The sequence below is a fragment of the Monodelphis domestica genome, chromosome 3 (assembly GCF_027887165.1).
Source record: "Monodelphis domestica isolate mMonDom1 chromosome 3, mMonDom1.pri, whole genome shotgun sequence".
Classification (NCBI taxonomy): domain Eukaryota; kingdom Metazoa; phylum Chordata; class Mammalia; order Didelphimorphia; family Didelphidae; genus Monodelphis; species Monodelphis domestica.
In genome coordinates this window covers 182825164-182849666 of record NC_077229.1, presented here as the reverse complement: position 1 = coordinate 182849666, position 24503 = coordinate 182825164, and the positions used below count along the sequence as shown (strand labels likewise).

Sequence of the window (24503 nt, the reverse complement as noted above, 5' to 3'; positions counted from 1 at the left end):
ACTTTTTAAAAAGACTATAAAATTATAGATAACAGAAGAACTCATATATAATCATAATTCTGAACCACCCACTGAGCCTTGTGTGTCCCCATCAATTCTCCTCTAGTCTAAATTAAATTCATTTTTCAGATGTTTAAGAATTTCTTCAAGGTATAAATGCTATTTTGATTGTTAGATGGATTGGGTCTGTAAAAACTTTTCCTGGCCAATTCTACTGAAGACAAACATTACAAAATATTAACTCTCTCAACTCTTTTAATTTATATACAAAGCAAAGTGCAACATTACTGGAGATATACAATGATTATTTAAACATGCTATACATATGTACAAAGGCAAAGAGACAGAATATAAAAAGTCTTCACAGCCTCATTCTGAATATGTACAGTAACAAAGGATCAACTGACTTTGAAAACCTATCAGAATTTGATCACCGTAACAAAACTCAGTGCACAATTTCTGTTTAATCTTCACCTGAAAAAAGTTATTTTCAAATAGCTAGGATAAAATGCAGGCCCAAAACAGCTGCTCAGTAATAAACAGGGGCCAGCCATTGCTCCAGCTGGTCCTTTTCAGTATCAGATTTAGGAACTACATCAAGTCTTTTAATACGGTGTAGTCTTCAATGTCTGGCCCATGGTAGCATGACATTTAAAGTGTTCTGCCCATAGCAATGACTTGTCCAACAGATATTTGGCATAAGGGCTTACCAGATTCCAAATTTACATAAAATTAGGTTCTATTTTTTTATAATTAGCAATAAAGGGACTAAAAATAAGAAAAGGCAATTTAAGTTGTAAGAATTTAATCACATATGACAATTCTGACTTCAATGAAACTATTATATAGGTAACAAGGAATTAGCTAAATAAAAAGGTGTTTTAAAGGGTGCTAATATATATATATATATATATAACAGCTCATCATAAAATTTCAGCTTTAGATTTATTTTAAATGAATGCTTTCTTAGCACTTAAAAGGAGCCTTTTCAGATAGAGCAGGTAAATGAGGGATTGAAGTTTGAAGTCTTTGGTCTAAAGACTAGAATGACCCAGGAAAATGGCTCAAAGACTTGAAGAGAATGTTTTGTCAGCATGAAATTCTACCAACCAAGATCCCTTTGATGGAGGAGAGGGATTGACACTTACCTTTACAACACTATTTTTACCCTTTGCCAAATAATAGTTTGCTCCTGGTGCAGAGAGCCACTCTTTCCTATTCCTTTGACCCATCCCAGGAAAAATGAATTTAAAATGAATTTATTTTCTCTCTTGGTGGGGAGGGGAAGAGTAAAAAGAGAGGAGGCAAAAACCCATCCAGATGAACCTCCACAGAATAATGGTTCTATAACTGGTTAAGTGGTTTTTTTTTTTAAACTGTGCTGGAAAAACGTTTTCTAGTAATATTAGGGGTGGCTTTTTCATTACAGAGGATTAATGGTATAAAAAATTTAATTTTAGGAATTTTACTTATTAAATGCTTCATCCAAATACTTTCTTGACATTAAAAGGAAATTAGAGAGTTGGATAGAGAGTTGAAGCTTACTGCATCTGCAATCTTACAAATCCCTAACATTTTCCTTTCTGTTTATAAGAGTAATAGTACTGTTTATAAAAACTCCCAACTAATTTTCATATAGTCTGATCTATAATATAGCAGTATATTTTTAGCTTCATAGTTCCATTTGGTATCACTAATACAGCTTCCAATTAGTCTGCCCCTGCTAATAATTTTAGTACTGCCAAGACAATGTTTATTGCCCAACAATCTAAAGACCAATTGGTCAGAAATTGCTATAAGAAATTCTCCTGTCTCTGAGAATCATACCATTAAATTTACTCAAATTAAGACTTTGAGGAGATTGCAAAAGATCCTTTCATGCGCTGGTATAAAATTATTGGAAACAAGAATAAAAGCAACTTTAAAGGCAACAAAAGATTATGTACTATATACATAACATAGTAGCAAATATTTTATATTTGAGAATCGTTTACAGCTTGCATTTCCATTCCATTATTACAAATGATGAAAAACAAAAAAATTGCAAGTAACGTGCAAATTATAAATACCGGGTCTTCCCACAAAACTAAGTCAATTACTACTTTCCAGTGTTATTTCCCAAATTATGCAGTTGCTTGCCTGCAAAAGCTGAAGCTGATTAGAAAGAAAGTTCTTTATAGGTTAAAATATTTCTTACTCATTTTAGGGAAAACCAAATAGTCAACCATTGAAATGAAAAATAAATTGGATTGTCACGGTCCATCGCAGTTATTGTTACTAGATCCACTTCATTTTTAGGTGTCCAAAATATAAAATGAACGATTCTTTATCTTCAAAATCATCTGTTCTTATAAATGCTACTTAAAACTTTGGTTGTTTTCCTGAAACACAAAAGAAAGGTTTCAATAAATAAAACCTATATTCATGTGTTTTAATTATATACCAAATCATTATATTTATTTAAAGCTTACTATGTGTTAAGACATAGTAAATTGACTATGTTGTTATTCAGTCATTTCAGTTATGTGAGACTCATCATTATCCTATTTGGAATTTTCATGGCAAAAATAATGGAGTGGTTTACCATTTCTTTCTTCAGCTTATTTTATAGATGAGGAAACTGAGGCAAACAAGTAAAGTGACTTGCCCAGGGTCACAAAGCTAGTACATGTCTGAGACTAAAACTGAAGTCAAGAAGATGAGTCTTCTTGACTCCAAACCCAGCACTCTATCCTTCGTATCACCCAGCTACCTTTGCAAACTGATTGTAAACCACACATATCAAGATGCCTGGAAGTGGTTTGACTAGAAATAAAACAAAATAGGGCAAAATGTTTCTCTAAATGCAGTTCATGCAGCTTTTCTATGTAGTTAGCATGCTAATATAGAAAACACATGTACCTAAAGGATCAATTCGAATCACTGTAAATGTTTATCTTTGTGTGAGGAACAATTAGAAGGCCAATTTGCCTGAAGTATATATTATACTTTATGTAAAGTATATCCTATACTATACTATACCCAGAAAATGAAATGAGAAGGGCAGCTAGGGAGCATAGTGGATAGAACTGACTCTAGTGGCTTCAGATACTTCCTAGCTTTGTGACCTAGGCAGTCACTTAACCCTGATTTGTCTAGCTCCTGCCACTCTTCTGCCTAAAATTGATACTAAGACAAAAAGTCAAGGGTTTAAAAAGGGGGGGGGGGATTAAATGGGATCAAGTTCAAAAGAGCTTTGGAGGCCAAACAGAGACATTTCTGTTTGATCTTAAAGTCCATTGGGAACCACTAAGGAGAATATTAACATCAGAATTGCACTTTAGGGAAATCATTTTGCAACCATACAAAGGATGGATTGGAGGTGTAAGAGGATTGAAACAGAGACCCCAATATAAAGTACTTGAAATAGTCTAGGCAAGAGGTAATGAAGGCCTGATCCAGAGTGAGAAAGATTTGGATTAAAAGAAAGTGAGGCAAGATTAACACAAAGAAGAATTTCTTCCTATTAGAAATGTTAAAGCTATAATTTTACTTTCATGTAACATTTAACATTTAATATTAATAAGGATTTAAGAACATATGGCAAATAAGGTTAGGGCATCAACTTAGGGGGTAACTTCTTTGTTTAAATCACAAGGGTTTTACGTTACTGTGATGTCCAATCTACTAAACAGAGTATTTTTTTACCAGATGAAATGTGATCTATATTTTCTTTTTTGCCATTTTTGTGCTGGCAAATTCTATCATTTACAATTTATAATTTTCTCTTTTTAGCCTCTGTCTGTTCATTTTCCAGTTACCATAGTACCACCAATTCTTTCATGCTCAACCCATTAAATGCTTAGGTAGTATTAGGATGCTATTTCCTTGATGCTGCTCAATTCTTAAGACCTTACTCTTTCCTAATCTGTCTCACAGACTATACGTGTCCTTTAAAACAACTCCCAGACAGGTGTCAAATCTGATTTTTGGCCCAAAGATCAACTACCTCATATGGATGATAAGAAATATTTGTTTGTACATCTGTCCCAGGATGCCAGGTGATTTCAAATCCTTATTTCAGTAATTTTGGGCTACATTCAGAAAAGGATAGTGTCCAATACTAGGGAGAATTACACCATACTCTGCTATGCTCAGATAATATGCAGAATACTGTGTTTAATTTTGGACACCCACATTTTACAAAGTACTGAAAAGCTGGAGAACATCTACAGAAAGGCAAACCAGGATTCTGAATGATCTTCATATCATGCAATAGTAGAATTTGTTGAAGGAACTATGGATATTTATCCTGAAGGAAGCTTAGTAGTGGCCTTATAGCTACCTTGAAGTGATGTCATGTGGAAAAAGGACAATACTTGTTCTAGAACCTGGAGGACAGACACTGAAACAAGACATGGACATTGTAGAGAGATGGATTTAGGCTAAATGTAAGAAAAAAAAATCTCCTTATGATTAAAGCTATCCTAAAATGGAAAAGACTATCATTAGATGTAGGAGTATCCTTTACAGTTTGGGTGGTAGGGAAAATTTCTGGAGATTTTGTGGAAAGTTTTCTGTTCAAGTTCAGGTTAAACTAGATGTTTTCTGAGGTCCTTTCCAAAACTGAGATTTTATGAATTCTGAAAATGAAAAAAGTTCCAAGAAAATTTCAAACAAAGATACATTTGTTTGCTCTCCAGGGTGGACTCTTCATTATGAAGAACAGAACAAAGAAGATCTTATTCTTTTTTTTCTAAAGTGTTCTCAAAAGCATTCGCATAGCCTATACCCTGCTAGTTTTGTCACTGTCTATAAAAAAAGGCAACTATATTAAGTTCCACATGAGAAAACCTCAAAAAAGGAGAAAAGATCAAAATAAAGAACTTTGGGGAAAGAGTAGGATGCACAAAGGAAAAAAAAGTGATGGAGACAAAATATTTTTGTTTAGATGGTTTAGATGGAACTCAAGTTTGGAAAGACAAACTTATGTAATAGAAGACAAAGGAAAGACATTACATGTTTTTGTAGAGGAGAGGAAGATAAGTGTTTAAGGAAATACAAAAACAAAATAGAATAAAAGTAGAAAGAAAAAAAGATATACTGCTTTTGTATCAAATACAAAGTATCAAAATATTTTTACAAGAATCAAAATATTCACCAGACTTAAGCAAAAAGAAAAATAAAGCCTTCCCTTTGACCATTAATAATATTTATACTTACTAACTGCACATTAATATATAAAGGAAAATGTTCTTTTTGAATAAACTGAAAAACTAACTGCCATTTTCTAGATGCTTATTTCTCCAATCATCATAATCTGTTCAAGACTAGAAATTGATAAATTGGTAGTCTTAAACACTTCTGTTGGCCTGCTCATCTGTTCCAGTAAACACTATTATCTTTGATTGCTATAAAAATTTAGGAGAGAAAAGAAAATGAACTGGTATGGTACAAGAGCTGGAGACAATAACACCATAGAATTTTGAACTGGAAGAGGCCTTAAAAAATCAATCTAGTCAAACGTCTTCATTTTATAAATGAGAAAAGCAGAGCCCAGAAAGATTTGATAAACATAATAAATAGCAGAGGCAGCATTCAAATCCATGTCCTCCCACTCTAAGTTCAACTGATATTGATAATTACTAGCAATTGATATTACTAAACATCCAAATTGTTACAACTCCCCATTAGGTTCTTCTGAAAACACTCTCCAGGCCAACCCTTAGATCTGGAATATGCAGTTTTGGTCACTTAATATATAAGTACTTATGTACAGGCAAAATAAAATTCTGGTAGTCTTTTCTAGTAGACAATCAGTCAACTAGCATTGATTAAGCAGCTACTATGTGCCAGGCATTCTGCTAAACTCTAGGATCATCATTCCTGCTTTCAAGGTGCTCATGATCTAATTGACTTGCTCAGTGAACACAAATACACACAGAAAGTAATTCAAAGAGAGATGGAGGAGACAGATTTTCTTTCCAAGTATAGACTTCCAGAGCTAGAAAGATCTCAAAGGTTATAGAGAAGACTCCAAAATATCCCAACCAATCATCACCTAAGAATTGCTTAAAAGACTTCTAATAATGTGAGACTCCACCTAAAAGCAAGCTTGTCTGCTTTTGGATAGCTCTATTCAGTCACAACCAGCTTCTTTATGTGGCCACTGATTCCAAATCTACCTCTTTTACCAAGTAAAACAAATGGTCAATTCTTCTTTCTACAAAAGGTTCTATATGTACCCTAAAGGCTTTAAACAATTCACATATCTTGGACTTATGGTTCCAGGTAAGGAACTTGAATTACGTGGGAAACTACCCAGTAGAGGCACAAAAACTCAAGTGTCACTAAGCCCAACACAATTAGTTATATTTATAAATTGAAAAGCCCTCAGTCTAGGTTCTACTCCTTTGTTTTCCAAAATTAGTGGAAAATGAATATATTTCATATACTTATACTTAATATTTAAGGAACATTTGAATGTGACCTGTGAAGGCTTTCACCACATCAATTGTCCCTTTATATAAATACATTGAATAGTCACCCTCTAGCTTTGACTCAATCTAAAACTAAATTAATGACCTATTATTGGACTATGATAAAGGAAGAAGTCAAGAGCACAATATAACAAAGTTGTACAGGCTAGAATGAGATTTGCTAATGAAAAATAAAATGAAGGCCCTTTGTAACTTGACTACAAAAATTCCAAAAAAGCACAACAAATTAAAGGACTTAATACATATACAATCATAGCTCTTCTATTTTTTTAATAAAAAGAAAACTTCAAATAGGGCAGTAACTTAGCCTTGTCTATGTAATTTCTTATATCATTACATTCTCATGCTACTATGTAAAACATATACTTCCCAAATGAACCTTAGCTCTGAAGTATATCAAGATAGTTCACATAAAATTATTCGTTTACCTTGTATTGAATGGAATTTAAATAAGTGCTGTGGCAGAAGGCACAAACTTTCCTCTCAAACTGCTATACTTTAACAAAGTTAAATTAGACAAGGATACATAATACAAAGCAATATATGAAAATTACACAAAGAGGAGTGCAGAAGAGGAAGTCACTACTTTTGGTTAGGTTGATCAGGAAAAGTTACATGGAAATAGCAGAATCTGAAATGGACCTTAAAGTCTAAGTGAAGATGATGAGTATATCAGATAGAACAAATAACACAATAAACTGGTATGCCCAAGAGAAAGGCAAACAAGTAATAATAAAGGGATTGGAAAAGTCTTCCATGCAAGATGAGGAAGAACTACAGATATCTAGCCTAGTAAGATTTGGGAAGGACATGCTAGCCATCTTGAAGTTTGAAGGGTTGCCATGTAAAATATAGGTCAGCTAGGTGGCAGAGTGTATAGAGTATCAGTCCGGAAGTCAAGAAGATCTGAATTCAAATACAGCCTCAGATATTTACTGTGTGACCCTGGGCAAGTGACTTAACCATGTTTGCCTCAGTTTCCTCATCTGTAAAATGAGTTGGAAAAGGAAATGGCAAACCATTCCAGTATCTTTACCAAGAAAACCCCAAATTATGAAGTCAGATATGACTGAAACAACTGTAAAATATATTAGGATTAGTTTGCTCAAATTTATGTTAAATATCAGGGAGGGGAAAAACTTCTATATTATCCAAAATTAGAATAATCTGTCTTTGGAAGTAATATGTTCTTCAATGTTGAAGAGCTTCAAGTGGAAGTATCAGACATTTTGTTAAGGGAATTATTACTTAGGCATGGGTTATGCTAGATGACCTCTAAATCTGTACTCCAAAAAATAAGTGGAAGAAATGATTGTTTTCTATAATATGTAAAATTATATCTATGCCCTGGATGTCATTTGAGAAACAATGTAATAATAGAAGAAGGAATCTGGCATATTAAGTCTAGGAAGTAAGAAAGATAAATGATCATTGCTTTTTAATCTCATCTGAGCTTCAAACAACCCTGTAAGGTAGGTGTTATTATTTTATAAATATAAAAACTAAAGTTCAAGGAGGTTAACCATTCAAGGTCATACAGCTATTATATAAAGCAGGATTCAGAGTATGATTGACTCTAATTCAGGAATCCATTACATGAAGGATTATTTACTTTTCTGTGTCATTGACTCCTTTGGCAATCTGGAGAAACCTATGCACTCTCTCAGAAAAATGTTTAAAAATGAAATAGGTAAGAATAAAAAAGAAAACAAGTTACAAAAGAAATCAATCATTAAAATATTTTTAAAAATTATGGACTTCAGGTTAAAACACTTGCCTTCTACCATTCCTTAAAAAATATCATGAGAAAGACACAGATGGACAAATGCCCAATTTATTTGTTAACCATAGGAGTTTTGTGTTAGCTTAGGCTTGGAGAGAGATATCAAATCACAAGGAATTAGAAACTTAATAGATAATCCAATCAATTCTTGTAGAATTGAATTGATACAAAACAAAACAAAGTACTTACTGGCTTCTGGAGTACAATGGGATGATCAGGCAGAAAGTCTGGTTTCTTTCTACAGATGGAAACACTTGAGAGCTTCAACAGGAAATCTCTGCTATATTTAATTCTTTCTGTATACATTAACCACCAATTAGAATTTGACAAAACAAAATTCCCTATCAAATAATTTTGGCATATTTCTTTTGTGAGTGAAACTCGTCCATGTGTTTTGCAGATTTAAAAGACTATTCTTGGAAGGAAAAAAAAAAGGTAAGTGAGAAACATATGATAAATATTCCTTCAGCTAGAACAACTCCTTTAAAATATCCCTTTTAAAGAACAGTAGCCTTTTGGCTGCAGTGAGAGTGCTTGAGGGAATACTTACTACATGGACTCCTCTAACTAACTCTGTATGGTCCAACAGACAAATGAGGTATTCCTTGGTGCCAGAGTGCTACAGGCTTTGTTAAATATAATTTTGATATAAGTATTTAAATTTATAAAATATGAGAAATTTTAGTTATATGAAATATACTTGAATATGTTAGCTTTTCAGTAGTACCTTGGGAAAACAAATATGGAATTACTATCTTGAAAAAAATTCAAAATTAACAAAGAAAGCCACACAAGTACCATGAATTGTAATATCTAATCCATATCTAAGTAAATACAATAATACCTTAAAATTATATTGCACTTAATAGTTTACCTCAATTGATCTTCATAAAAATCCTAAGAAGTAGGCAGGCCAGGTATTATTGTCACCAATTTACAGATGAGGAATAAGAAATAAAAATGAAAGGACTTTTGTCCAGCTAGTAAATAACTGAGCCAGGACAAAAACCTAACGCAGTCTTCAAACAAGGACATAACTTGTAAAAAATCAAGCACTTTGCATCACTTTGATCAAAATTCCAACATGCTATATATCACTTTTAAAATTTAACATTTATCCTGGCCTCATATCACATAGCTTTCTATTTAATTTTCTTATTTAAAGAAACATACAAAGTTTAAATTAATAGTACTTTCTTTTCATTTTACTTTGTAGACTCTGGTTCAATTTAACACAGGAAACTCCACTGCTCTAAAAAAACAATTCTCATATCAAGTAGAATATACACATTAATGGTTTATCATTGGAATCTTGCTGTGCTTTTATTATATATTTTGCTTTCTTCTACCATCCCTGGAAATAGCTTTTCCCAGAGATTTAAGGAGAACCTACATAGTAAGGTAAAAAAGAATTTTAAAAATCAGATACAATAAAACTTTACTAATTTGTGCTCATCTTTTCAGAAGTAGAGAATGAAGTTAAATAAAATTTTATATGTTCAGGCCTAACATATATTAATGTAGTTATCATATACATGGATGAGAGTAAAAATATCTGTTGAATAATGAATACTTCAGCTTTAATTGCTATGGAATATTAATTAGCAATTAGAAGTAGTAGTATTTGTACATAACATGCTAAGATAGCTTGTTCTCTTAAATTGCTTAAACATGCCTTATAAAAAACTATTTGTAAATTTTTTTAGCAAAGCTTTCCTTCACAGATATATTTACAAGATAAATAACCTACCTGTGGACAAATTATTACAAATTCTGAATTTATGAAGAATAAATTAATGGAGTTTTATGTACAGAACACAAAAAAACCACCAAAAACAAAAATTAGTTTTTGTATCCTGTGTAACTAGAATTTCCACATATTTCTAAGTCTTTAAAAACTTATCAAGCAGTATATCACTCTCCAGAGACACAAAATATGATTATAATACTTTTCCCTGGCATTAAGACAATGTTAGAAATAACTGGAAATCTGTGCCTCAAATTTCCAAAATAACTGGCAGAAAATGTTAACACCAATAATAAATAAGGAAAGAAAATCTGAAGCTGGAGGCAAGTTGCCTAAAGTACAAATGGTTTTTAGCAAACTTTAAATTTCATTAGCCAACAACAGTATGCTGACCTACATGTATCAATTTCAAAGATACTACACCTTTAGTTGGGGATTTGGGGACAGGTTTACCTTTTTTGACTGGAGACTGATGCTGCTGTGGTTGGTTAAGACCTTGAGTGAAGGTTTGCATTCCATTAGTCTTACACTGCTGAACAGGAATAAAGTGTACTTTTAAAATCTACAAATTTAAACATTTGATATACCTTTTCTAAAAGTCATTTAATTCTAATAAATGAAAATGTCAGAGCATATGTTTTGGCTTAAATAGTAAGTAAACATTTACGTATATCATCCAAACCAGAGGTTCTAGAACTTTTTTGTATCATAGACTCATATGGCATTTCAGTAAAGTTGGTGAAGTTTATGGACATCTTTTCAAAATAATTTTCTTAAAATGCATAGGATCACAAAGAAAAACAGTTTTATGTTTTAAAATGTTATGTTTTAATTGAAGTTCATGATCCCCTAAAATAAAGGGGTCCTAGAGCCCAGAGGTAGAGAACTCTTGATCTAAGCAATAATTTATTCATTCAAAAGGAAGTTGTTTAAGAGCATATTTACGTAGGACTTATTTTGGACTTTTTGTCTCTTAACAATTACTTTTCATCTGAAACATGAAATCCAAAAAAAAATTACTCTTCACAAAAATTATATGAATCAAAATTTCAAAAATCAGAATAGCAATTTTTTTCTTCAGATAGAAGTATTAAGACTAACGACCTTTTCTGAGAGATAAATGACAGTAACTTGGTAATTCATAAGGGTTCAAGAAATACACATTTTTCATATATCTATGATTCTCCGAAAGCATCAATTCCTAGTAAATGAAACATAAGAATGAGGTCCCCATAAAAAATCACATTACTTCTTTGCTTAAATATTTTCAATGGTTTCCTAGCATTGAATGAATTAAAGTACTTCTTAGCATTCAGGGGTCTGCTCTATATAGCCTCGATTTCTTCAACTACTCATGTGATGACCTGAGCAACTTCCCAACTCTGAGTCTTCCAGATCAGATCCTGCTGATCTATCTGGAATGCTTTCCCCAATATTCACCTGTTGAAACATTATCAATTCTTTTCTTTTTTGGGTTAACTTTTTTTTAACCCTTACCTTCCATCTTGGAGTCAATACTGTGTATTGGCTCCAAGGCAGAAGAGTGGTAAGGGCTAGGCAATGGGGGTCAAGTGACTTGCCCAGGGTCACACAGCTGGGAAGTGTCTGATGCCAGATTTGAACCTAGGATCTCCCATCTCTAGGCCTGGCTCTCAATCCACTGAGTCACCCAGCTGCCCCCTTTGGGTTAACTTTTAAAAAATTTTTGTTGATATATTTTATTTTTAATGTCACCTTCATTTCTAAATAAATTCTTCCCACTAAATTGAGGCTTTTCACTGAGAGGTCCCATTTCTCCATTTCTCCACTTCTCACCTCATAACCATCCAGAAGACTTCCATTACTATCTTCTCTACCTCTGTCTCACATGAAGAAGGGGTCTTTGTTCTTTCCAAAGGTGGCACTTCTATACGCACAAGTGATCCTATTCCATCCTGTCATTTCTGGTAGACTGTCCCTTCTACCTAGCCAATTTTCTCACTTTTCTTCAATCTCTAGTTGTCTATGGCTGCTTCTCTACTATATACAAATACACTCATGTCTCCCCCATCCTCAAAAAACCTTCACTGATTCATCCATACTCACTAGCTGCTGTTCCACATCTCTTCTTCCACTATGTAATAGCTTCCAATCATCTCTAGGAACTAATACAAAATCCTCTTTCACAATCTGGCCCTCATCCTACCTTACCAATTTTCTTGCACAACATATTTTGCAATCCAGTGAAACTGGTCTCCTTGCTGTTCCTAAAACAAAACACTCCATCTCCATATTTTAGGCATTTTCACTAGTTTTTTACCATCTCTGGAATAGTTTCCCTCCACATCTCTATCTCCTGGACCAGCTTCCTTCAAGTAAAATCAGAATTCCATCTTCTACAAGAAGTCTTTGATGATTCCCCCTTAATGTTACTAACTTCTCTGTATTGATTATCTCCAATTTAATCTGCATACATTTTTGTACATTAATTATTTTCATGTTGCTTCCCACATTAAACTGTGAGCTCCTCAAGAACAGGGATTGATTCTCTTGCCTTTCGTTTTACTTTGTATTTCCAGTGCTTAGCACAGTCCCTGACATGTAGTAGGTATTTAATAAATGATTGACCCTGGAGAGTCATCCCTTTTAACAAAAAATAAGGGAAAAAACATTCAGCAAAACTTAACAGGATATCAACCAAATTTGACAGTATTTTCAAAGTTCTAAATCCAGAATCCTCTAGTTCTGCTAATTATGGAGAGGGACAGAATTTCTTATCTCATCCACAAAGACAAATTTAATTAAACATTTTTTAAAATGCCAGCTTCTTTGGATAGCTTTTGCTTTAGTCCCACACCATGTAATCCTTTCCTCTCTTATAAACTTCTGTGTGAAGTACAATAATTAGGAATCTCCATCTGATGCACCCCAGTGACTCAACATAGTAGGAAAAAGTCACGTGTCCCCCAGCATCCTGGTGGGCACAGGGCAACCTTCCAGCATGAGAGCACCATGGATGGCAAGCCTTTGGCCAATGGAAAGATCCAGGGGGAGGAGCTATAGTTTTTGGAAAGCCATCTTGAGAAGTCAAGAGCTCTCTTTCTCTAGACAAATTTCTTGACCTAACTGTCTCTGTACTAACTCTCTCTTTCTCTCTCTCCCTGAGTTCTCTTATCTTATCTCTTGATCTTTGACAAGTCTGGTATGAGCTGGCTGCAATGGAAAACTAGATTTTTATATAAAATTAATAAGACTGAAAATCCCTTTTTCTGTTTCTTTACTAATGAATGCTTATAAATCTGGTAATAAGCCTCCAGATTAATTTTTATTTATAAAACTTCCAAGGCACATTGTGGTTATTTCAGTCATAGAACTGCTGTTTTTTACTTTTCTATTGTCATTTATGTGCTTGTCTTGCTCCTTCTGGTAGATGATAGGAGGTACTAGTCAGAGAAGCAAAGCTAGACCAATACAAATTACCAGCATACCAGTACTCTCACCTTCATCTCTGAATGGCACCAAGCAGTGAGCAGTGAATTGGCTATGATGAATATTACTCTAATAAAGAGAACTATTATTCTGGACTACTTAGACTATAAATGTCTTTAAATTTTTCTTAATTTCAATGATTTATTCTCTAAGTATTTGAAAAACTTACCCTGCCAACTCCACTTTGTAAACACTGAGTGCTGCATGGATTTTCATTTTGAAAATTAAAGGGAAATGCTGCTCCTGTAGGGACAAGTTATTACCTTTATTAAGAGGTAAGAAAAGAAATATAACTAAGCAAAAACCATGACCTTAAAGAGAAAACTGCCGTTGTTTTTAATACTTCTGTATCTACACGTATTATAGGCAGTCTAACAAAAGTGACTCTTGGATTCTTTAAATTATTAAATGAAGAAGAGTGGATAGCTGAAGGCATTTTCCCAGAGAAGAGAATAAGAAAAAGGCTTAAAAATTTTAAGTAATTTATGTTAGCTACCAGAAAATATTTTTTAGCAGTGAATATATTTATATACTGATTTTAGTCACCTAAATTTGCTAAGCAATCTCCTTCATGGAGTTTTTAAAAATAGGATTGATTTTAATCAATGCAAAATAAGAGTATTGTCCAAATATAGAAAAATGAATGAACTGGTGGGACGATGTATCTTCAAGTCTTATAATTCTGTGACACTAAGTTATTGATATACTAGGAGCCCTATTACATTAAGTGCTTAAATTTTATTTATTTATTTTTAGTGATTTTTCTCACACATACTGACATTACAAAATATAACATTTTTTATTCTTATTTTCCGTTTTTATTTTTAGTATTTTTTAGGCTTACTATGAATAGCTGAAACAAAATAGGGATAATTTTCTGGAGCATACATAAATCCTTATCTAAGATACTTACTCTTTTCAATGAATTTTCCCTTTAAGAATCATATAATTAATCCCTGAAGACATACGGGTTTGATGTAGAATGAAAATAAATGATTGCATTCTTCAAATTTAGAGTGATTACAAAACCAAATAGGAAATAAAATTGAAACAAGTTTGCAAAACAAAATATCTTCTGCATGTGCAGATTAATTGTCTTAGTATTGTATTAACTCAAAATAATTAACAACAATGCAATTATTTTCATCCAGTCAGTCAGTCAATCCAGCACCTAGCCTGGTAGAAAATGTAGCAAAAATGGTTAAAAAAAAGTTTTCTTTAATTTGCAGCATAGTCATAGGAAAGATAGAATGGAATAAAGAGGTGATATGGTGTAGTGCATAAAATACTAGATTTGCAATCAAGACCCAGATTCAAATAATGGATAATAAAAAAAAAAACCTACCAGTCATGTCACATTAAGAAAATCATTCACCCTTTTCTGAAACTCAATTTCCTCACCTATCTAATGAGGATCTGGATTTGGTGGCTTGAAAGATCCCTTACAACTCTAGTCCTATGATTCCTCAAAAGCAGTGCTGATCCTACAAAGGACCTACAAAGGAGTATGATTTAAGGATTGAAAGTCAAAGGTTCTTAACTTAAGGTCCTTGAACTTGTCTTTCAATAAAATTTTTTTACTATAATTCAATCTAATTTTTTTCTTTGTAATGCCATTTTGTGCATTCAAAAAGGGTCCACAGGTTTTACCAGATTGCCAAAGGAGTCCTTGACACACAAAAAGGTTAAGCATCACTGCCCTAAGTGAACTATCACAGTAAATTAAGAAATTATTGAAATACAGAATTTCACAAATGAGGATATTATTAAATATGATGGGCTATATGTACACAGTAGTAAGGAAAGAGGATAAATTATACATGTAATATAGATAAGCTTTTACTTTAGACCAGCTCTCAAAAGATTTTTAACACACCAAAAAAAAAGTTAGAATTTTTCCAAGGAATCATCCAAAAAAGTTAGCTTTGTGGACTAATGGTTCTGAGAGTAAACGGTTAAAAGGGGGCATTTCTGTGTAATTTATCTGAAAACTTACCTATTTTCCTATGTTTAGGTTTCCAGAAGTCAGATTACCTGTTCCAGCTCAGAGCATAGCCCTAAACTTTACCAAAGTAAAGCTATGACATCCCAATCACCACAGAATCCATAAGTGCTGTTTTACAACAATAATCTTTAAACTGCACTTATATACCTAATTTTTTTCAAGGATATTTTTATTCTCCAATAAGATTCTGTAGTGATCATTGTCAATTAGCACAATTTGTGCTGGAGTATTGATCTGAGCAGGAGCCAGTGATCTGCCAATATGATACCTGAAACAAAAATACACAAGGTTAATTTTAGTCAAGTGCTAATTTACCTCTCACCTTTGCTGGTCTTTCAGATTATGGGTTAATATTATGGAAAAAGTTTTAAATTTAACTTTCACACAATGACAATAGAATACTTTTGAAGCATTAAACCTTTTAAATACTAACAACACAGACAAAATATTTAGATATCTCTGGGAAGTTACTCACCATGGGGAGAAGACAGATGTCGAACTGGTCTTGCTGGCTGAAGCGGTTTACCAATCAATTTTTTGGTTTCCATTATCACAAAGACCTTGAGGTTCCATACTTTAAAAGAATTAAGAAAATTAAATTCTTATTTTCATTATTGTTTGAGAATTAATAGAATTCTGTCACAACAGTCAATCATAACACTTCTATGAGGTGATGCCAGTTATAGACAGAATTGATCACTGATCTACTAGAGCTAAAATAAGATAAGACACCACCATGTAATTATAATCTCTAATATAATTAAGTGCTAGCAAATCAAAATGCAATCTGCAGTCCAAGAGGAAAGGTTGTTGCCAACATAAGGGAACAAGAAATATTTCTAAGAACAAAGAACTTTTGATGTCAGTTTAAAAGGTTGAGAAAGAATTCACCAGGTAAAAGGGGGACAATCCAGGCAGAGATTATAAGTAAAAGGGGCAGGGTAAGTTCAAGAACAAAAAGTGGTTCAGTTCACTTTTAATATATCATGAACATAATGTCTGATGCATAGTAAGCATTTAATATTTCTTCATTCATTAATTTTAGGCCCTTGTCCCTCTAATCATCCAGATTCAAAGCCATAGAGACATTTTAATTCTTCTCTCCACTTGAATCATCGCTGAATCAATATTGAATCTTTAAATATCCACCTATTTCTCTCCACTTGTAACAGAAAGATCTCTAGTTTAGATCTTCATAGCTACCTATATCAGGTTCCTCTTAATTGGCCTTCCTGCCTCCAGTCTTTGCCCTCAACAATTCAATCTCCACACAAATGTCAAGTAGAAATTCCTAATAAAGTCTCACCATGTCAATAGCCAATACTTCATTTTCCCCCCACTCACTATAAGATATATTCAAAATCCTCTGTTTGGTATTTGGAGCCAACTTCTGTGTCCAATCTATTCCACTAACAGGATTCCACATTACTCCTTCCCTCACATACTCTACACTCCAAACTACTTGTTATTACCCATACAAGACATTATCCTTCCTGTGCTTTAGTACCACTTGTCCTTCATACCTACAAGACTCCTTTCACATTGCTTCCTGAAATCCTTAACTTTCTTTTAAGACTCAGCTCAAGCGTCACCTCCTTCAAAAGACCTTCGGGGTTCTATCAGTTGTTAGCAAACCTGATCACACCCCTAAGAAATCTTTTGAATTATTTTGTATATGTGCACACACAAATTACACATATATGTATATATATGCACATATATATTTACTTAACATGTTGAATCATATCCATAAAATGTAGAACTCCTTGAGGGCAAGATTTATCTCATTTTTGTGTTTGTATTTGCAGCATTCAGGATAGTGCCTGGTACATATGAGGTACTTAATAATTGATGTCTGTATCAATATTAAAGAGGATTAAGTGGATGGCATTGTATTAATAAGAACAATGAATGGGAGGAGAGGGAAAGAACAAGTTTAAGAAGAAAAAATAAGCCACTTTGAACATCATAATGAACACCTGCCAGATGATCATCTGGAACTAAAAAGAGGTCCAGACAAGAAATACAGATTTGAAAATCACCTACATAGAGATGGAAATGAATGAGATTAATAAGAAGAAATAAGAGAGTAGGGATATAACCTTGGAAAATCCCCCACCCTTTAAAGAATATTTAGGAAAAGGACAGCAAAGGAGACAAATTTATTTAAAGAAATAACAATTAATGTAGTGCAGTACAAAAAAGCAAAAAAGAGAAAATATAAAGTAAGATGAGATGATCAATGGTACCAAATAACTGCAGGGAGGTCAAAGAGAACGAGAACTGGGGGAAAAGGGCCAACCTCTCCAGGGACCAGAAGGAAAGAAGAGAAAATGGGCAATAAATAAATGATGGCTTGAAAAAGAGAAATCTTAGTTTTCAATTATTTTTTCTCAGCAAGAGAACATAAATCAATTTTTTGAAGCAATCAATAAGCATTTATTAAACATATGCCAAGTTCCAGGCATTGATTGGGCTAGATGCTAAGGATAAAAAGATAAAAATGAAACAGTCCTTAATCTTAAGCTTATATTTTATCAAAGAAAAAATGAATGCTTTTCAAATATTCATTACTTTATACAAAATCTGCTTAACTATGTGGATCAGTGATGGTGAACTTATGGAACATGTGCCAAAAGGGTACACAGAGTGCTTTCTGTGGGCACATGCACTGTCCTCCCTACTCAGAGTTCATTACTAGAAAGGCAGAGGGCCTCGGGCAGAGCTGCTCCTTTCCCTCTCTCCACAATACCTGATGACATTTTCACATCACCCACCCCTCTGCCCAGGAGCCCAATGAGAACACACACTCCTCTCCCCATCTTCATCCAGGCTGAGGGCATTCCTTATTTCACTCACTCCTCTCCCCAGCAGCCCAGTGGAGACACACAGAGGATAAGGTGGGTGGCTCACAGGTGGCAGAGCTGGACCAGGCCACTCCCCTCCCCACTTTACCTGTTCTGAGGACATTCCTCACTTCACCCATCCCTCCCTCCACCCAGCAGCCCAATGGGAGCACTTTCTCCCTCCCCTGTGTGGGGTAAGGGTGGGGCAGGGTTTGTCCAGGACTGGGGGGGAGGGGGAGCCAGAGCATAGCGCATGGTTTCTGGGAGTGGGACACTGCACATGATCTCAAAAAGGTTCGCCATCACTGATAGATGATTAGTACAAAGTCTACAGTAAAATTCCAACTCTGATGCCTTATTCTACCATGGGAATGGCCTTGGGCTATTTAAGACTATGCGTTTGGAGTAAAACCACTGGCTAGAAAGTATCCTAAACTAGGAAAAGATCTAACTCTAAGTAACTGAAATTCTTAGTCATTTGAGGCACATCTTGGTTAAACAAAGAAAATTCATTAGCAAAATGATAATAATGTGATTTTTTTTCAGACATAAGCAATTTATAAAGACAGAACAAGGTTTTGATCCACACTTTTGAAAAAAGTGCTCACAATAAATAAATAATAGATCCTTAAGATTCAATACAAAGAAAATAGATTAAACAACCACTTATAAGTTTCTCTTGCTCATTACCCAGAAAGTCTTATTTTTTGTTGTTTTGATGTTTTCAATCATGTCCAAATCTTCATGAACTGATTTGGGGTTTTCTTTAAAAAGATAATGGAAAGGTTTGCCCTTTCCTTCTCCAGAGAGTTGAATCTACCTAACTCCAGGCCCAGTATTCTACACACTGCACCATTCAGCAGCCAAGAAAGCCTTGAGAACTTAGCAAATCATGTACTAATCAAGGACAAGTGTATACTCTATGTGCTGTTACACCCTAACCAAAAAGATTTCCTTTCTTTTTTTATTTTTGAAGGGGTGGGAGGAGAGAAGGGGTATGGGAAAATAAAATATAAAGATAAAATGAAAACTACTTTATTTGAGGGAAAATGGAAAAGTCAAAGATGTAAATATGGACCTATTTATTTCAAAGTAATGCCAGGGAATTCGGGGGGATGTTTTAGGAGTATGTTTTTTGAGTTGTGGGTTTTGTTTTGTTTTGTTTTTTTGTCCAGACCTGTGATTTCATTGCTGTATTAAGTCACAGTTGAGGAAGCCCTTTCCCAAGGCAACTCCACAACTGTTCTGAAACTTAAGGAATATTAACTTTTGGAGACAGTGAAAGACTTATTTATCCAGGATCAAAAAGTCAATCTATATCAGATTTAACTTAACCCAGGTGTTCCAGACTACAAGACCAGTTCTCTATCTTCTACACCACAGAGTAAATAGTATAAGATTTGAAATTAAGGGATACCTTCAGCTTTCACAATTCCTAACTGTGTGTCCATGTTCAGGCCATAGGCTCTCTCAACCATAGGTGCAATGTTTCCACTACTGGCCTCGTAGTACTTTTTGAAAGAAAGCACTTTGAGAACCTTAAAGCATTATATAAATGTGAGTTATTATGAAAAGAATTTTGGAATAAAGACACTATAATTCTAATTAGTAAAACCACAACCACTAAATAATTTCCTTTTTAGGGCTATAGAACTTCCACAATTTTTAAAAAGTGAAAACTAAGTTTCTCTTACTAATTTGTGGAAGCAGTATTCCAAAAGAGCAATATCTGTTTATTCAAATCAATGTTTAACATTTTCATGAATGGAATGTCAAGAATGGTTTATTAATCAATTGCTAAAGAATAGAAACATTCATGTTTTTGATACTATGATTCTGACAAACAAAACTAATTTGAAATTTAAAGAGGTCTAAATATATGATTTTTTTTAAATGAGGTCCAAGAATCACTAAGACATAATGCTTTATTCTCTGTTTTCATAATCATTTCTGACAAAGCTGTTATGGTACACTATTATATAGCAACTTTTTGTTATCTTATTTGCTTATAAAGCATTAGTAGAAATTTTTTAAAATATTCATAAGATGTAATTAGACTATTAGAAAAGGAAGCCTCCTAATGATGCTAGGACAAAAGATTTCATATAAAATAAAACATGCCATCAATATATTACCTAAAAACCTACATATACTACAAAATCTATAATTTACAGGTAAAATTGTTTTAAAGATTAACTACCAAGATAATAAAGTCTATATAGTAACATTAGACCCTACATAAATCCCAGTTCCTCATTCATTCAATGGGCAAATCCTTAATATAGAACTCAAAAAGTTTTCCTCCCAACAGTTGGTATTACCTAGAGCAGGTATTTGTGATGTCAACAGTTGCAAGTGAAACAGAATCCTACATACAACATTAGGCAGCAAATGGTAGGACTACCAAAATGTTAATGTTCTAAATTTTAACCTTTATAATTTTCCTGCTAGAAATTTAGAATTTTAAACATCATTCATTTTGATTCAACTAGTCATGAACTCAGTAGATACCTGTAAGTGGTTGTTACTACAAATGTATTAAAAATTGTGTTTTAAATATCACCATATAGTAGAAGGCACATTACCCTGAAAGTCAGAAGAAAGATTATCTAGTGCAAGCTTTACTACAAATAGTTGGATATAAGACCATAAACAACATGACAATTTCTATGGTCTGTAGACCTTAGTCTCTTCATCTATAAAATGATTGTTTGCCTAGACTCTTTATAAAGTCTTATTACTAAAATTTTATGACTGTATTAATGATAGATCTGGAATTCCCTACAGCTTTTCCCAAAAATTCAAGTCAAAACTAGAAAAACATACATTAATAAAGTTGAGGTGTGCCCAAAACACCAGCTATTATTGTTGAAGTAAAGGAATTACTGACATTTAGTACATTCTTTCATTTCTGAATAATGGAAAGAGATGAGGATTAAAAAGCAAAATTAAAATGAGTCATGTGCTACCTGATAGTTGGTACCTCACTATTCAATGATTAATCCTAAAATATGAAGACAGAGATAATTGTTGATGAAAAATCCCACTACCTACCATCAACCATTGTGCTTAGAAATTAACATTTTAAATTGTATTAAACATTACTGAACTACTTTTCTTTTGTATTTCCAAAGTTTCCCTGGAAATCATAGTGAAATTCTATGTCAAAAGCACAAAGTAACAACCAAGTAGTTTAATATACAAAATTCGATACCTAGAAAACTCTCTTAAAATTTCCATTTCAATTTCCTTTCAGGAAAGAGGAGAAACATTTGAGAAATAGAAAAAGAATAAAAGTTCAAAAGAAAAGGACAATCATTAACCCATCAACTTAAAATCATTAAGCCATCAACTTAAAAGACAATAAAATAATTCCACTCATGCAAAAATTTTGGCACATCACAAAATTAAGAATGCCTGAAAATTAATTTCACATTTAATGAGTGAATATTAAAAGTGGAAAGAAAGCAACTATTGGGGTTTTTTGTCTTTATATGTCTAAGTCTATCACATCTCCTAGCAGATATGAACCTTAGCAAGGACTTAAGAAAATGTCATTCATATGAAATACAGAATGCAAAACAGCAGTGAAAAAAAAAAAAGGAATAAGTGGAGGTACAAGAAAAATCATCTTTGTGGTCCGAACTGATGACTTCCATATTACTATATATTTCTTCCTTTACCCTGAAAATAATGAACTGAGAAAGTGTCTAATGAGAGGGGCAAAAAAAGTGATGCAAACAAAACTCAAAATATGTAAGTAGGAGGTGAGAAGTTATGGGGAGGGGACACATACAATCTTGTCAAAATACCACTTAATTCACTACTTCCTATCAAATACTCCTGGGGCAATTAGGTGGCACAGTGGATAGAGTGCCAGCTCCAGAAACAGGAAAACTGAGTTAAAATTCCATCTTGGATACTTACTAGCTGTGTGACCCTGAGCAAGTCACTTAACCCTGTTTGCTCAGTTTCCTCATCTGTAAAATGAGGTGGAAAAGGAAATGGCAAACCACTCTAATAAATCTCTGCCAAGAAAGGCCCTATTGGGATCATGAAGTGTCTTACAGAACTGAAAACCTAAATAACAACAAAATCAAGTTTGTCCTAAGTGCCCTCTTAGTGCTAGATACTAGAAATAAAAGACAGTAGTGAAACAGTTCCTAGTTTCAAGAAGTTTATGTTTGGAAACCCGAATGTGCATACATATGTAGACAAAAAAAGACACAAAGTTATTTGGGAGAGAACACTAGCATTGAGGGTAGGTGATGTTCAAATAGGCCCCTTCTAACAATGGAGATTTGAGCTGAATCTTTGAAAGCTATTTTATTTACCTGAAGCACTTTTCTATTGGAATATCAACTAACCCTACATTACAAAATTAGCATTTGTAGTTGCCCTATAGAACAAGACTTCTTTTCTTTTGGCTTTTCCCAGTTTATCCTAGAGAACTGCCAACTTAATAAACATAATCATATAATGTTATATATATGTATATATAAAACAATACTATAAACAAAACTTAAAAACACCCAAGATTTTAAAAAATCCCTAACAAGCTCAATCTTGTCATAATATCATTTAACAAATTAATCAACAAGTATTAATAAGTGTCCACTATAGATCATCATTAGCCTAGTGAGGAATGAGAAGTTTGTAAACACACGTAGAAAATCCCTCACACACAAACACCCCCCCCCATCCTCCAGCCCCCGGTCTCGCTCTTCGGCCCCAAGGTCTGGGGGCGCCCGGTCAGACGACCGTAACTGCCCTCTCCCATCCCCCACCCCTCCCCCCTTCTTTACCCCCACAAATCTCCTTCAGGGTACCCGCCCCCGCCTCCACAAGGCGCCCTCCCAGCAAATCCCTGCTTCTCCTCCTCCCCCTTCTCCGCCTCCTCCGCCGCTGCCGGCCGCTGCAGCTGCACCCGGCCACCTACCGCCTCAGGATCCGAGAGAGCTCGGGGCGGAGTGTCCGGTGCGGCACCACGGCTTCCCAGCCCTAGGACACCTGTCCCCAGCGCGGCCGCCCCGTCGGTCCTCCTGCCTCCAGTCGAGGGCACGGTTCCCTCCTCACGCTGCCTTCTCCTCCTCCGGGAGCGGCCGCGGGGTCGGGAGCGGGATCCCGACTGGGGTTGGGGGGCCGGGGGAGGGGCGGGGGGACGGGCGAGCCTGGGGTGGGGCCGGGGAGGGGCGGGGGAAGGGGGCGGAGCCTACGAGGAGGCCCGGGCACCGTCTCGCCCCTGTGGGAACCGTTAAACGGGCTTCTCGTGAGCCATCGGGTGCTCGCGCGCCTCCTGGGTTGGGGGGTGGGGGAGAATGAAGAGTACGCTGCGGGTGGTCGTGGAGGCGCTTCTGGAACCGCTTCTTTGGGTTTAGGCGCAGCCTCGTTATTGGGCGGGGAAAGGGAAGGGGTGTGTCTCGCAGGGGGAGCTCCTTGTGGGATAAACTGAAGTTCAGATTATCTGGTGTAATTCAGCCTCTGCCACCAGTTTCCTTTACTTGGGGGCGTTTGAAAGGGGGGAAAGGGTTAATTTACCACAGCCCGGAGGCTACAACATTTCTTTAAAGTAATTTTTTATTTTCTTTTTTTCCCTCCCTTTTTAACAGGAAAACAAAACCACAAAACAAATCTCTTATAACTCATAGGCACAGTCAAGCAAAGCAAATTACTACACTATGTCCAAAAACACTATAATTAGTGTGTTAAGGAGGGAACAACGAGAAGCTTGAGACAGTCTGTTAAAGTAACCCATTGTCTCAAACTATATCTTTCTAGATGGATTTTTTTAAATTTTATTTTATTCAGATTGGAGATTTCCTCAGAGATATAGAGCTTCAAAAGAAGAATTTACCAAAGATGATCAGGGCCCTGAGAGATTCTCTGATATTTGTCCAAGATGACTGGACATCATTGTTCTGAGACTGTCTCCGAAGCCAATTATCCCTAAATCGTCACTAAGCCATTCTGACTCTCTAGATATAAATAAATAAATAAAAATAAAAAATGTAAGGAAAATCCACCATCTGCCAACAAGAGTAAAAGTCAAATTACCCTCTAGATAAAGACCCTTAGTAGCTCTTGACCCTTCCTCCCTCCCCCCCCCCCAAAGAGGGAAGCTACCAAAGGAGAGGATCCTGATTTACTCTAGCTAATCTATTATGAAGGGTGATCA

At 34.7% G+C, this 24503-nt stretch overlaps 1 protein-coding gene across 2 annotated transcripts; it reads right to left on the bottom strand.

Moving 5' to 3' along the window:
* Nucleotides 1-237: 237 nt before the first annotated feature.
* On the bottom strand, nucleotides 238-23526 carry C3H8orf88 (chromosome 3 C8orf88 homolog). Of its 2 annotated transcripts, none has more exons than XM_056823337.1 (6): nucleotides 23268-23526; nucleotides 15958-16056; nucleotides 13647-13720; nucleotides 10463-10538; nucleotides 8452-8558; nucleotides 238-2381 (listed from the first exon to the last, which is right to left on the bottom strand). In XM_056823337.1, exons 2-6 carry the CDS (start codon nucleotides 16028-16030, stop codon nucleotides 2358-2360), a joined length of 354 nt encoding a protein of 117 aa, XP_056679315.1. In that variant the 5' UTR covers nucleotides 16031-16056; nucleotides 23268-23526; the 3' UTR covers nucleotides 238-2357. The 2 variants fall into 2 exon arrangements, with proteins under 2 accessions (XP_056679315.1, XP_056679314.1); XM_056823336.1 differs by having other exon boundaries at nucleotides 10463-10541; nucleotides 23268-23523.
* Nucleotides 23527-24503: the final 977 nt, after the last annotated feature.

Coding starts and splice junctions, on each gene's coding strand:
- C3H8orf88 (XM_056823336.1), bottom strand. CDS start 16,030: ATGGAAACCAAAAAATTGATTGGTAAACCGCTTCAGCCAGCAAGACCA. Junction 13,721..15,957: donor ACATCTGTCTTCTCCCCATG/GTGAGTAACTTC, acceptor TTGTCCCTACAG/GAGCAGCATTTCCCTTTAAT. Junction 10,542..13,646: donor TACAAAGTGGAGTTGGCAGG/GTAAGTTTTTCA, acceptor ATTCCTGTTCAG/CAGTGTAAGACTAATGGAAT.